Source organism: Arachis ipaensis, chromosome B08 (assembly GCF_000816755.2).
Source record: "Arachis ipaensis cultivar K30076 chromosome B08, Araip1.1, whole genome shotgun sequence".
Classification (NCBI taxonomy): Eukaryota; Viridiplantae; Streptophyta; class Magnoliopsida; order Fabales; family Fabaceae; genus Arachis; species Arachis ipaensis.
The window spans coordinates 26,208,801-26,222,714 of record NC_029792.2 but is presented as its reverse complement, the minus strand read 5'-3'; the positions used below and the strand labels follow the sequence as shown (position 1 = coordinate 26,222,714).

Sequence of the window (13,914 nt, the reverse complement as noted above, 5' to 3'; positions counted from 1 at the left end):
TTATGAATAATAAAAAGATAATTAATTTAAATATAAGTGAATATAAAATTAAAATAATATCTAAAAAATTATTGTGCGCTTTTATTATATAATTAATAATTAGCATATAAAATATTAAGAAATAAAATAGTTTAGTGGCAAGAGAAGTATTAAGTACAAGGAAGATTTATGTTCAAGCCACTTCTTTATTAATTTTAGAATTTTCTCTTGAACGGTTTGGTTAGATCAATTTTTCATTGATTTTGACCAATTTTCACCGGTTCTTATCGATTCTTGACCTTAAACAGTCTTTATACTAGACCGAACTAATTGGAGGTTTAGTTCACCGATTTTTACATTTATGGAAAGGGGGTGGGGTGGGTCTTCTTTTTTCTGATTTGTGTACGATGCAATTTTGAGGCGTATGGATTCAAACCGGTGAGCCTCCAAAAATCGAGCTGATTCCGGCGGTTTACCGTCGATTTGGCTGATTTTTCACCAATTTTTTGTCAAGCGGTTCTTTGAGTTAATCGGACCGGTTCTTGGTTAACCGGCCAGTACAGTTCGGTTTTTCCAGAACCATGCAATTTATCAAATATTTTTTATTAAAATAAAAAAATTGAAGGAGCGAAGTAATTATGCGGTAAAAACTATATAAATAAGGGTTGATATATAAAGGCAACTAAGAAACCCTAAACCAGTAAACCCTAACACTACTTGATCTTATCTGAGCAGATCCGCCACGGCTGTTACTGCCTTCTCCGAACAACTCTTCCTTCTTCCAATGTGGGGGCGGGGGCGGAGCAACCCTTCTTCCTCCCTTGGAGGTAGTTGCAGGCGGCTCTGCCCCGAGAAGAGATGGACACGGAGGAGCGGCCATCCGCTGTGTCGGAATCTGCGATGAAGACTGCCCGCGGTCAGAGCCCCTCTCTTTGCTTGCTGGGGCCGTGATGGCCACGCGGGCTATCCCAATCCAAGATATCTTTTTTTTTTCTTTTCTTAAAATTTATAATGTTTTCCAAAAGTTTTGCTTGTTTACTTTAATTGGACCTGTATCAAACAACTTTATCTTGGAAATTTCGGTTTTTGCATTTTTTAGTGTGTTTCGAGTAAAACTAGAATATGTGTCTCTAACAGTTTTGCGGATCTTGCATAGTTGCATATATCAAATGTTTTGTGGTTTTCCCTTTGACGCAATTGTGTGGCTATGCTCATATTGATATGGTTTTTACGACTAAATTTCCATAATGGTTCTCAGATCCATGACTTCCACCGTTTTGGTCCTGAGATCCTACTTGTAATATTGTAGTCCCGGATATTGAACTTCAGGCACCATAGGGGTCCTTCGACTCCTCTCCGTCGCTGACTTAGCAAACTCAGCAATGAGCTGGCACTCCCTTGCTAGACTAGTGCGGAACGACGACATTTTCGTTTGGCGCCTAATGATGGCCCAAATGACTTTGTTTACATGCTCACAAGAATCAAAATACTATCATGTTGGCCATGATTAGGCGTCAAATTGTTTTACACTAGTCTGGCACGGCAAAGAGTGTCAACTCATCACTGCTTTTGGTGAGTGAGCGCCAAAAAGAGGTCGACGGACCACTATGATGTCCGTAGGTCAATCTCAAGGACCACAATACCAAATTGGTGAAAGCAGAGAATCTAAGGACTATTATGGGAATTTAGTATGGTTTTTTGCTTTATACTCAAGTCATTTAGTGCTTCAGAAATTTTCTTTGGACTATAATTCATACATTATTTTTCAGTTATAACTTGTTGATTCCTTGAGTGAGGATTTCTCAATCCATTTAAAGAACTTATGAATCAGTATGTGCGTTCAAATTGGTTGCGTGCTTATGGTTTCAAATAGAAATGATTGATATTTAACTCTCTACTTCTTTTAGTGCAACCTTGAAATACTAGGCAATACATTATGAAGCAAAAACCATAGCATCTCTACTAATGCAATGTACACACCAAATGGTAGATTCTCACCAAGCCAAATAGTTAAACAAACACAACAAACCGAAAAAATAGTATAGGCCTTCAAAGAAATGACCCTATTCAGGTATACAGTTCTTTGACAACTCCCAAGTGTCGTTTTCTTTTCCTTTCCCATTCGACAGGGCAGGAGTAGCTGAGGGAACTTTGCTCTTGTTATCGTCCATCTTATCTAACTTGGACTTTTGCTGCAGGCTATTGAGTTTCTTTACCTTGGAGGTATGAACTCGTACCCGGATTTCCCAAGGACGCGCTGCAACCCAACGCTCCGTCCAGCTCCAACCCCAGCTTTCCTTACCGAGACTATAGGAAGCCTGACCGAAATATTGGCTACAGTTTGGCCTCCACTGCAATAATTAAGGCATGCTTTTAGAAATGTTTCTGTTACATCTCTTCTATGTGCTAAATCAGTGTTTAGGTGTGAAAAAATGTGGTGGAATTCTTTGTAACAATTGGTATGTGATGTGCTGCAAGTTGATCAAGGTTTGTACCTGATGAGAGAAGGCATATGCCATGGCTCGCTCGCGTTTAATTGCGGCTTCTTCTCTCTGATATAACCTTGAAATTATCTCTTCCATTGTTTCTGAACCGCCGCACCATTCCACCTAGCATGCATTTTACCAAACAGCATTACAAGAAACAGAGAGAAGTGATGGCTGCTATTTTGATAACCCCATCAAAATCGACAGAAACCAAGTCATTGCGAGAAGATGGTTGAAACAATGTGTACCTCTAGCTGATGAATCTTAGCTTCGAGTTTTAGCTGGCTTTCCAATCTCCGTTGCTTAACACGAGCTTCTGTTATCATACAGATTCTGCGAGCTTTAATCTCGTCTTGTATTCTGCTCCATGAATGTATATAGCTTAATGCAGTTGCTGTTTGCTCTCTGGCCAGGTGATCTTGAATCAAAGCTTCAAATTTCTCTGCTCCCTTTAGATGGTTTAATGTTCTTCTTGCCTGCATAGTATGCGAGAAGGGGTATCATTTAATGTTCTTAGAGAAATATTTGGTGTACTCATTGTCCGATTGACGGAGTTGATATGTGGAAATCCAACATCTATTTGGTGTAGTAGGTTGAATTTGATTCATCATGCTCTAGTGTAATTTGATGGTATAATTTAAATAATGATTTATGTTCATCTCCCATGATTCAAATTGTTATGCTAAATTATATGAATTCAATTCGGTGCATTGTTACATGGTACTTAAACTTGATCTATGAAACCAACAAGGAAGTGCTATTTAGATTTTCACTTTTGTTCATAACTAGTTGATGGGAGCAACCACGTACACTTGATTGTTAGGAAGATTATAATTTATAAAGAACAGGTTTGTTTCATCAAAACATGGAGAAATGCAGCCAAGTTTCTAGCCTTGAAAATCAAGCAATTATATTTGTGACAATTTGTCAAGATCTTGTGTTTACTATTATAAGCAACATGAAATGCTTTTTTTTTACAAGGATAAATCAATTTTGCATAGTTGATACGTTGAAAAGCCATTATATTTGGATTTGGATATGTTAGGTTTCTCAACAAATTGCTAACTACTTTATAACCAATAACATCATTCGTACACTAAACACACTTGATATCTGCATAAAGTACAGTTGTTATTGAAAAAATTAATGATGTCAATTAGAAAGGGTTATGCGTAATGAGATTATTTTAAAACTGTACCATAAAAGAGCGAAATGCATTTTGGATCCTTGTAGCAGCAATATTATCAATCAACCTTGAAGGAACTGTTCTGTCCATTATCAAACCACCTTCATTAGGGATGATGCTACTTGACTCTTCATTACTGCTTTGCTTTCCATTCAAGGATTCTTCGTTTATCTTTTCTTCGGTAGGATTTACCTATATTCAAGGACCGGTGAGAAACCAAAAAACACCATGTTCTTAAAACGCTTTTAAATGTATCTTCAATATTCAAATTACTTCATTTTCACTGGATTTTATTGACAATGGCTTGGAAATCAAGAGTTAAAAATTTTAATTGAAGGGGAATTTTAAAAATTTCAATTCTTAGTTGTTGTTTTTACTTAAAGATATATATAGTAAATTTAACAGATTTAAGTGCAACTTGGTTAACTAATTATTCCGAAAAGTGCATAGAAGAGAAAAAATTCAATAATGCTTCATATACACAACTACCAAATCAGTTATTCGTATAGAATACATTTTAAAATAAATACATATTGAAAATAATCATCACATGTATTTATATATAAATGCATAAGAACTGATATTCTTTATACATATAGTATTTTTGGAGAAAATTATGGAGAAATCACCTTTTCTTCTTGGGATTTATCTTCTTTGGGTTTCTTTTTCTGTTTGAATAGTATCCAACAGCCTTTCGTTGCACCCATTCCTGTTTCTTAACAAGTAACCTGCACAGTAATATTCCATCCAACAACTTATAGTAAATTTCTTCATAGATCCATGCATTAGTGTGATGGAGGAACATTATTATTTGGTTATTTACTTATTTATAATTAGCCTTAACTTCCTTATCAGATGCATTAACCCTTTCCATAGTATTATGCAAATTATCAATATGTAAAAGCTTGAGAATTGAGGCTATCCAATAATGTAATATTAGAAATAAAAATTATTAAAAATGAAAATAAAAAATAAAAATACAAACAAGACGCATATTTTAAATGAGAAAAAACTATTTTGTCGAAATTCCATCATAATAGATGCCTTTTCTATTAACACCATGGAATTTATATCCAAATTAAAATCAGCAATCTATGTTTATTTCTTTTGATGTTGCACCCAGAACTCTTGAAACAATTTACAACACTAAATCACACAAGTAACAAAAAAAAAAAAAAGAGTCCTATTCCCTTAGAATATGAAAATAATTCCATGCTGAAGTTTGTGGCACAAAAAATAATCATAATCATATTGAATGCCAAGGATAAAAGCTAAAGATATGAAATGGTTAAGGGGCACATACCAAGCAGAGAGAAGGGGAAAAAAAAAAGCAAACAGGAGTTTTCTTGAAGAGGATGATGAATGGTGGGTAGTAAGAAGTGATACATTGCAAGAGTACACATAAATTGAGAGCAAAAGAGAGATAGATAGAATTGCTCAATAATGCAATGACAAGCCAACAACATTGAAGGAGATGTTTGATCTCTTGAAAGAGTAGAAGTCTAAACAAGAAATTAATAACAAGAGGAAAATAAGAGAAAAAGATGAGGTGAGGTGAGGAGGTATTAATTATATGATTATTTCCCAGCTGTGCTCTTTTGAAAATGAAATATCATCATCAAGGAAACATTGATTAAAATCTTGGAATAACAACACAAGAATAATCTGTTTTGGTCCTGGAAGGCTTGAACTCGCGAACTTCCGCCCATAAGACCAACTAGGGATGACAAAATGATTTTATTATAGTTGTATTAATTTTTAAAATAAATTTAAAATTTTTGCGAAAAAATAAACGAGATCGGTGATAGAGATAGAACAGAGAAGAAATACATTTTACTAAATAGAAACGAGGCAAGAGCATGGGAGGACCCTCCACTCCTATAGAAATCTATTGTCATCCCTAAAACTAACGCTCTAACCGAATGAAGTACATATTGAATATTAATTAGCATATATTGATTTAAGACTAAACATGTTTAGGTCGGATTCTCTTCTAAATTAGTTTTAAATAATGGATTTGGATTTTTTAAATTTTAAAAATTTTACTTTAAAAGATAAAATGTGATCTCTCATTATTTATTTTATAGGTGGGATCAAGAAAAAATATAAGAGATAAACCATTCAAGGATGAAAGATCACATTTTACCTTCTCAAGTAAAAATTCAAAATTTAGAGAATCTAAATTTCAAATCATTTAGTATTATTTTGTTTCGTAGATGTTATAGCAAGATTTCGATTCCAAAAAAGAGGAAGTTCCAATACGAATAGCAAATACAAAAACAACAATAAAATATACGTAATACATATTTTTTATTAGTTTTTTATTTTTACCTAACCTATCATATATACTCAAACACCAAACAATATTTTTTACATGAACTCTTTTAAAGCTTTGGATCCTGATGGGTTTTAAGCTTTCTTCTTCAAAGAATATTGGGAGATCATTAGTCTTGATATTTGGAAGATGGTTAAGCAAGCATTCTTCGGTGTTACTCTTGATTCGAGAATGTTGGAGACTTTACTGGTTCTTATTCCGGAGGTTGAATCACCGGTATCTATAAAAGATTTCAGACCGATTAGTCTCTGCAATGTAGTTTACAAGATCATCACGAAGGTCCTTGTTAATAGGCTTCGTCCTCATCTTGCGGAGATTGTTGGCCCGCTTCAAGGAGGATTTATTCCGGGACGAGGAACTCCTGACAACATTATTATTGCTCAAGAAGTTCTCCACTTTATGAAGAAGACTAAATCAAAGAAAGGCACACTGACCTTTAAGATTGATCTGGAGAAAGCTTATGACAGAGTTGATTGGAGGTTTTTAGCTCATACCCTAAAGAGCTTTGGTTTTCCTATTCCTACAATTAATTTGATTATGAATTGTGTCACTGCTTCTTCCTTATCTATTCCTTGGAATGAGAATCGTCTGAATGACTTTACTCCTAGTCGAGGTCTTAGACAAGGAGACCCTATGTCACCCTATCTTTTTGTGCTGTGTATGGAGCGATTGGTATGCTTTATTAGTCATCAGGTTGATTTTGGCTTGTGGGAGCCGGTTGCTATTTCTAGAAGGGGACCAAGAATATCCCACTTAATGTTTGCGGATGACTTGCTTCTATTATGTAAAGCTACAAAGGGACAAGTGCAAAATGTGATGTTGGTTTTAGAGACTTTTTGCAAAGCATCTGGGATGAAGATTAATGTGGAGAAGTCTAAAGCGCTTTGCTCCAAGAATGTCTCTGCAATAAGGAAAGAGATTTTCACTGAGGTATCCTCTATCAGATTTGTCCAGGACTTGGGCAGGTATCTTGGAGTTATCCTTAGCCATTCTAGGGTGACTCGTTCAGCTTTCAATGGTGTCCTGGATAAGATTTGGAGTAGGCTAGCAAGCTGGAAAGGGAATTTACTCAATCGGGCTGGTAGACTCTGTTTGGTTAATTCTGTTGCAGCCGTTATTCCCATGTACCAGATGCAGGTCTCTATTTTTCCAAAGGAATTATTAGTAAATTAGAGTCTATGATGAGGAATTTTCTTTGGAAATGACAAGTTGATGGAAGAGGATTGAATCTCGTTAGTTGGAAGGTACTGGTTACTCCAAAAAAATATGGAGGTTTGGGGGTTAGAGATCCTTATTGTGTAAATATTGCTCTTCTTGGGAAGCTAGTTTGTATTTTTTTCCAGCAGTCAAACAAGCTATGGGTCCAATTGTTGGATGTCAAATACCGATCATCTCTATATGACTGTTTTAGTTATCCTAAGAACAAGGACTCTCCCATTTGGAGGTGTCTTTGCAAGGCTTGGAAAGTGTTGAATGATGGGTTTGCTTGGTGTATTGGAGATTTGAACCAGAATTTTTGGTTTTCTAGCTGGAGGAGAGAATGACGGTTATCTAATGAGATGGATTATGTTCACATTTCTGATTCGAATCTCCGGATACAGGATATTTGGTCGGTTTGTAGGTGGCATTTGGATACTCTTTATTCTCCTTTATATCAAAAGCTAAAAGGTAATATTGTCTCTTACAATCCAGATGAACAAGCAGGTCCGGAAGTGGGTTGGTATTGGTGTGGGTCTGCTGCCAAAGGCTATGACTCACGCAATGGTTACTTGTGGTTGTGTAAGCAGCTATTTGGTTGGGAGGAGCGGGAGAATTGGCTTTGGCTTTGGCGTCAGCTTGTTCCAGAAAAGCATAAGTTTTTGGCTTGGTTGTGTCTTAAAGAGGCTCTTCCTACTGTAAGTTTTCGCTTTAGAAGAGGGATGTCGTCATCAGATAGGTGTCCAAGATGTCTTTCTAGCCAGGAATCAGTTTTACATTGTATTCGGAATTGTCCAAAAGCTCAGCTTGTCTGGCATAGATTGGATATTTCTTGTCATCCTTTGGATTTGAAGAACTGGTTCTTGTATCATAGCAGAGAGCATCCGTTCAAGTTCTTTTCGAGACTTTGGTGGATATGGCGAGCAAGGAATAATGACATCTTTAATCCTCATGAAACTTGGCCTCTGAAAAAAGTGATTTGTCTGACATTATCTTCAGAAAAGGAGTTTAGGAATATTTTTGAATTACAACGTATGTCCCTTCCCTCTACTCTAAATGGTTTTTGGAATCCCCCATCCATTAGTACTTTTAAGATTAATTGTGATGCTAGTTATTTTGGTTCGGGTGATAGTGTTGGTTTTGCTTGTATTATTAGATATTGTAATGGGAGTTGGCAAATGGGGTGTTTGGGAATGATTGAGAGTAATAGTATTCTTCAAGGAGAATTGTTTGCCATTTGGAGAGGATATCTCTTAGCTTGAGATGTGGGTCAACGAGATGTTATTTGTGAGACAGATTGTGTGGAAGCATTTAATCTTGTTACTCAAGATGATTTTGGGCTTATTGATCCATTGGTGCTCAAAATAAGAGATATCATGCATTGGAATTAGCGTATTGACTTTCGTTTGATTATGAGAGATGCAAACACGATGGCAGATACTATGGCAAAGATGGCGATGAAGTTACAACTTTCACATGTGGAGCTTCTTTCACCTTAGGAGGAATTTAAGAATAGTCTTAAACGGGACTGTCCCTCTATTTAAGCAGTTCCTTATTTTGTTTGTTTTGTTTTTCTTTATTTAGTTTATTTCAGTCACAAAAAAAACACCAAACAATAATTTCACAATAATCTCTTTAACATTACCATCAAAATTATTGTGAAATTACATCCTTATTTACTTCTAACACTTCTGAAATCATTCTCTGATTTTATGTTATAGTGTTCCGTCTGTAGAATCTGTTATCCTTTTTGTGTTTAATGCTTTCTGGTTATTCCTCTACTTGTGGGTCTTACAACAACCCTCATGTGTATTTCATATAGTACTAGCGAATTGATATTGAATTAAAACAAAAAGGTTAATACTTAAACAATATAATAAAAATAATGGTGATAAATAATTCCATAAAAGAATACTTTAACATTAGTAAGTATGATGAAAAGAAACATATTTCAAAAAAATTTTTCGTACTTTTTAGAGTTTGTACAACAGTTTCGTTTTTGTTACGCTGCTTAAATTTCTTTTGAATAAATATTTTTTTAACTTCACTTTTTGGAGGTTTAAGTTTAAAGATTTAGAATTTAGAATAAAATGTAATTTTTTTAAAGGACTGATATTGATAGGAAAATATTTAATTTCCTAGTTGAATTCATTTATTTTGTATCAAGCTGTAAAATGATGCTAAAAAAAATCAAGATCATTAAAATCATTTCAAAATCTTTCCTTAAAATATACTCTACTTTATTTCCTTATAGTTATGGATTTTGTTGCTACTTATGGTATATAGGGGAAAGTTTTAATCTCACCCTTCAAATTTTGAGAGAGAGAGAGAGAGAGTGCAAATTATCTCCAACACATATTGGTTAGGTTCCAACGAAACATGGTACTTGAATGTGAAAAATGAAGGAAACATCAAATCTTATGATATGGCTTGGATGAACACACAATATATATTGTGCATCTAAATCTAACAAAGATCTTTAAGTTCCTTAGATGACAAAAGAGTGGTGTCATAATACACGTGGTGGTGGCTGGTGGGGTATCCACTCCTAATCTATGAAGCACGGACGCTTCGCTGAGTTATCGTGTCTGTGTGTCAGACACATTTTGGACACGACACTCGTTTGACACGCGTGTCTGCTGTGTCCAACTGTGTCTTAATAAAAAATAAAAAATTCTTCTCCGGACACGCCTAGACATACTTAAATACCATCACGTGTCTGCGTGTCCAGTCTTATTCTTAATATATATTCTTAAAATAAATTTAGATATAGTATATATTATTATTTATTAAAACAAAAAATATTTTAAATACTTGATATAATTAAAATAAGACATTAAAAATAATTAAAAAATTTTATTTTATATTTTAATATCAATAAAATATCAAAATATCATTATAATTTATCTAAAAAATACTTTATATTTTATATATATGCGTGTCCCCGTGTCATGTAAGATTTTAAAATTCGCGTGTCAACGTGTCTCGTATCGTGTCGTGTCTCGTGTCCGTGAATCATAGCTCCTAATATTTGAGTCCAAAGGTTAGTGGTGTTTTGTAACATATCTTTGCTAGAAACAAAACCTTTTTGTAGAGGTGTTTATAGATAGGGTAAAATCGAGTTTATCTTGACTTAGATTCGATTCTAAATATACATCGGATCTATTTTTTAGATTCTAATTTGGTCTTAGATCCAATGAAACCTAAATATTTTTGGGCCACAACTATACCGATTCCAAATCAGGTGAAAACCGGATCTTTAAAGCTTTAACAATAATTTATTAAAAAATTTATTTATAAAAAATCTTATTTATGATGCACTTATTTATAAAGAAAAAACTTGTTACCGAAAAGCATTAAATTGATTTTGAATTTTAAAATAAGATAAGAAGAAAAAAATAAAATAACAAATAAAAATAATACAAAAATTTAATATGCTCCCACAAGTTGGTGGATAGAAGATGTCAATAATTCATAAGTTCCGATGAAATAGTTGAGGAAAATGCATATGGTGTGGTGATGCAGAAACATAGAAGGAGATGTCGTGTTTGAGGAAGAGAGAGCAAGCAGCGATCTTTAGAAGGCGCGTAGAGCGCAATAAGAGAGGCCGTGTAGAGCGCGATAATAGAAGGCGCGTAGAATACGATAATTTTGGGTCTATTGGACTCGGAAGGATAAGAAAAGAAAAGATGAAAGTGATGCAGAAACATAGAAGCAGATGCTATGCTTGACGGAGAAAGAGCAAGTAGTGATCTTCGGAGTGCGCGTAAAGCGCGATAAGAGTGATCTTCAGAGGGCGCGTAGAGTGCGATAAGAATAATTTTCAGAAGGCGCATAGAGCGCGTAACTGTCTTCCCGCAGACGGAATTGCGGAAAGGATGCGTAGACTGAACTACCAGAAGGAGGCGTAAACGGAACTGTCGGAAGGAGGTGTAGACGGAACTGTCGGAAGGAGGCGCAGACGAAAACGAAACTGCGAGGAAGTGCAAACGGAACTATCGGTAAAAAATTCATATTTATTTTTGGGGGAGTGCTAGGTAAACAATGACTATCTTGAACAACATGAACAACCACCAATTAAATAAAAATACACTACACCCTAATTTAATGCTACTAATCAAATTTAAGATTAATTTACTCTTTTAACCCTATTAATTCACATTGTTCACATATTGTTCAAAAATATTATTGGTTACCTATACTTTTCCTATTTTTTTGGAAATTATGGCTATAGTGAATGATCTATTCTATAAATGGTAGTTGTTTTCTGTCAGAACAATGGTAACTAAGATTGAGGTAGGATTTTTACTTGGATGGATGTAACAGAAATCGTTTAAATTCTGAATTAAATTAAAAGATTGATTATTTATTGTGGGAGGAATTGAAAAAAAAAATATGGTAATTTTTCACCAAAAATAAAAAAAATCAATAATTTTTATTATATGTTATTGTTATGGTATGTTATGAGAGAACAATTTTTTTTTAAGTACCACAACGGATTTTATCAAATATGTAACGGACCATTTTGTCTATCAAATTGAACTTTCAGCTTCAACGTGAAAACAAAAAAGCATAACACTAATGTTACATGTAAATCAATCAACTATTTTTCTCTCATCAGTGCTAAATTAAACGGTGCCAACTCTAACACATGTAAAAAAATTGTTAAATTTAAATTAAAACTGTAATGTTCCTAAAGATATGAAGAATGGAAAAATAAAAAGTAATATACGGCATAATTATGATCAACAAAAAGTTGATATGGGAACAACTGTTGCTACCATTTGCTTGAAAACTCTCTTTATGTGATTGTGGCTGTCATCATCATCCTAACCAGATCCGACGATGATGTTGTTAACGGGAATGAAGATGAGCTTGACGAAGAAGCCAACGAATCCCATAACCATGATTCCGATTGCAGTACTAACAGCTACCTTGAAATATTCTTTGCGATCGGGTTTATGGCAACGGTTGACGAGCCTTACGCTGTCCTTGGAGAATTCTTTGAGAGGTTCCAACACTGAATCAACAGCGTCCATTGCCTGTCTTATACTTTCAAAACTGAGATTGAATTTTTATTGTATATTGTTGGGGTATCTTAACTAAATAAATAAAAAATACCTAATTTTATTGCAGCTATTTCTATCATTAAAAAAGTTACACTGCATTTAGGAAAAAAAATATGTGTATTTAGGTACTAAGTGAATAGTTTTTTTTTTTTTAATTTTTGAGAAGCAATTTCCAAATCTAAGAGATTTTAATGCTTTGAAATTAGAAATTATAGAAAAAATATAAAAAAAATGAGAATTGAACACATCAAAATCTTAATTGAGAGGAAGAGGACTAAAAATTGAACTAAATTTATCCTTTGACATAAGAACTACTAATATTTTTATAAACAATTTGGAGCCATGGCCCCAATTTGTCCCACATAAGCTTCGTCATTGAGTTTTTGGTGACTGAACATAACACAAAGAAAAAACATCTAAGAGAAAGAGTAGCACTCTTCTCTAATAATAATGTCTAAATTATTAGGGGGCTGTAACCACTCCAGGTACACCTGCTTGTTTAAAGCAGCAGTCTTAACCATTAAATCAACCGCTCTGTTTGCTGTACGCTGGATGAGCACTAAAGTGGCTATCCAATTGCGCTGAAGCATCTCTTTGATTTTGTCAAGCAGATCAGAGTCATTCGTAATCATGCTGATTGTGCCTCGCGAAACAAGAAGAAACGCATCAAGATTATCAGTTTCACATATGACCTCTTTACACTCGCAATCCCAAGCCATAACAAGCCCTCTCCAAATAGCATGAAGCTCACAAGAGAGAACACTAGAAAGAGGTATACTAGCAGAACAACCTTTCATCCAAATTCCCATGCTGTCTCTAATAATACATCCAAAGCCAGCTAATTGCCCATTTTCAAAAACGCTTGCATCGCAGTTCACTTTACAGACATTCATTGGAGGTGGTTCCCAGTTATATTACAAAGAGGAAGGAATAATATGTTTTTGGTTGGTAACAACCTTAGAGAAATCGCGAGCAGCATGTTGAACTAAGTGAACAATTTTCTCCTTATTCCATGGATCATCTTGATGGAAGATGTCATTGTTCCTGTCCCTCCAAATCCACCAAAAGGCCGCTGCAAAGAGAAACTCATTTTTGTTGAGGTTAGAATGAATCCAAGACACAAAATCCAAACTAGAGTCCTCAGCGGTCATTCCCAAATTTAAGCTAATCCAAATCTGACGAGCTTTTTGGCAAGTCCTAAAGTAGTGGTTAATATCCTCTAGAGCAAGATAACATCGCTGACAAAAATCAGAAGTAGCAAGACCTCTTTGAAACCGGTAACTAGCTGTGGGAACTCCGTTGTTGAGACAAAGCCAGAGCAGACACTTTATCTTCTCCGGTATTCTCAAGCGCCAAAGCCAAAGCCAATTTTCATTATCGTTCCAGCCAAATTTCTTCTTCAATAGCCATTCATACTCGCTTTTAGTCGAGTAGGTGAGAGTATTTGAGTTTGTCCAAAACCAACCTGTTTTATCTCCTGCCTGCTTGATAGGATCAAAGAGCATCAAATCAAGTTTAACTTCTTCCGGAATCATTGTGCAAAGAATATCCCACCGCCAATGTCCATGGTACCAGACATCTTCTAGCTTCAAGTGAGAATCAGAGATGTGCACAAAAGGAACCAAAGGAGCTAGCGTTCCACATGGTCGCCAAGCATGATAC

At 34.9% G+C, this 13,914-nt stretch overlaps 2 protein-coding genes and 1 long non-coding RNA gene across 5 annotated transcripts; 1 reads left to right on the top strand and 2 right to left on the bottom strand.

Annotated features, from left to right (window-relative positions):
* LOC107612509 (protein IQ-DOMAIN 1) lies at nucleotides 977-5,159 on the bottom strand. 3 transcript variants are annotated; one of them, XR_002352238.1, is made up of 7 exons: nucleotides 4,955-5,159; nucleotides 4,281-4,379; nucleotides 3,664-3,843; nucleotides 2,714-2,941; nucleotides 2,475-2,588; nucleotides 1,586-2,330; nucleotides 977-1,270 (listed from the first exon to the last, which is right to left on the bottom strand). XR_002352238.1 is itself a non-coding variant. In XM_016314204.2 (7 exons), the coding sequence occupies exons 2-7, from the start codon at nucleotides 4,356-4,358 to the stop codon at nucleotides 2,043-2,045; spliced, it is 852 nt and encodes a 283-aa protein (XP_016169690.1). In that variant the 5' UTR covers nucleotides 4,359-4,379; nucleotides 4,955-5,155; the 3' UTR covers nucleotides 977-2,042. The 3 variants fall into 3 exon arrangements, 2 of the variants coding, with proteins under 2 accessions (XP_016169690.1, XP_016169689.1); XM_016314204.2 differs by having other exon boundaries at nucleotides 977-2,092; nucleotides 2,129-2,330; nucleotides 4,955-5,155; XM_016314203.2 differs by having other exon boundaries at nucleotides 977-2,330.
* Nucleotides 1,732-3,003, top strand: LOC107612511. The gene is made up of 2 exons (XR_001613789.2): nucleotides 1,732-2,050; nucleotides 2,178-3,003. It is a non-coding gene; the product is annotated as an uncharacterized LOC107612511 (long non-coding RNA).
* Nucleotides 11,993-12,237, bottom strand: LOC107612327 (protein transport protein Sec61 subunit gamma-like). The gene has a single exon (XM_016314086.2). It carries the CDS (start codon nucleotides 12,220-12,222, stop codon nucleotides 12,013-12,015), a length of 210 nt encoding a protein of 69 aa, XP_016169572.1. The 5' UTR covers nucleotides 12,223-12,237; the 3' UTR covers nucleotides 11,993-12,012.

What these genes read in the sequence shown, in the direction of transcription:
- LOC107612509 (XM_016314203.2), bottom strand. Translation starts at nt 4,358, where the DNA reads ATGGGTGCAACGAAAGGCTGTTGGATACTATTCAAACAGAAAAAGAAA. An exon ending in ATGCATTTCGCTCTTTTATG is followed by an intron (nt 2,942 to 3,663) that starts GTACAGTTTTAA and finishes CATACTATGCAG; the next exon opens with GCAAGAAGAACATTAAACCA. An exon ending in CTAAGATTCATCAGCTAGAG is followed by an intron (nt 2,589 to 2,713) that starts GTACACATTGTT and finishes AATGCATGCTAG; the next exon opens with GTGGAATGGTGCGGCGGTTC.
- LOC107612327 (XM_016314086.2), bottom strand. Translation starts at nt 12,222, where the DNA reads ATGGACGCTGTTGATTCAGTGTTGGAACCTCTCAAAGAATTCTCCAAG.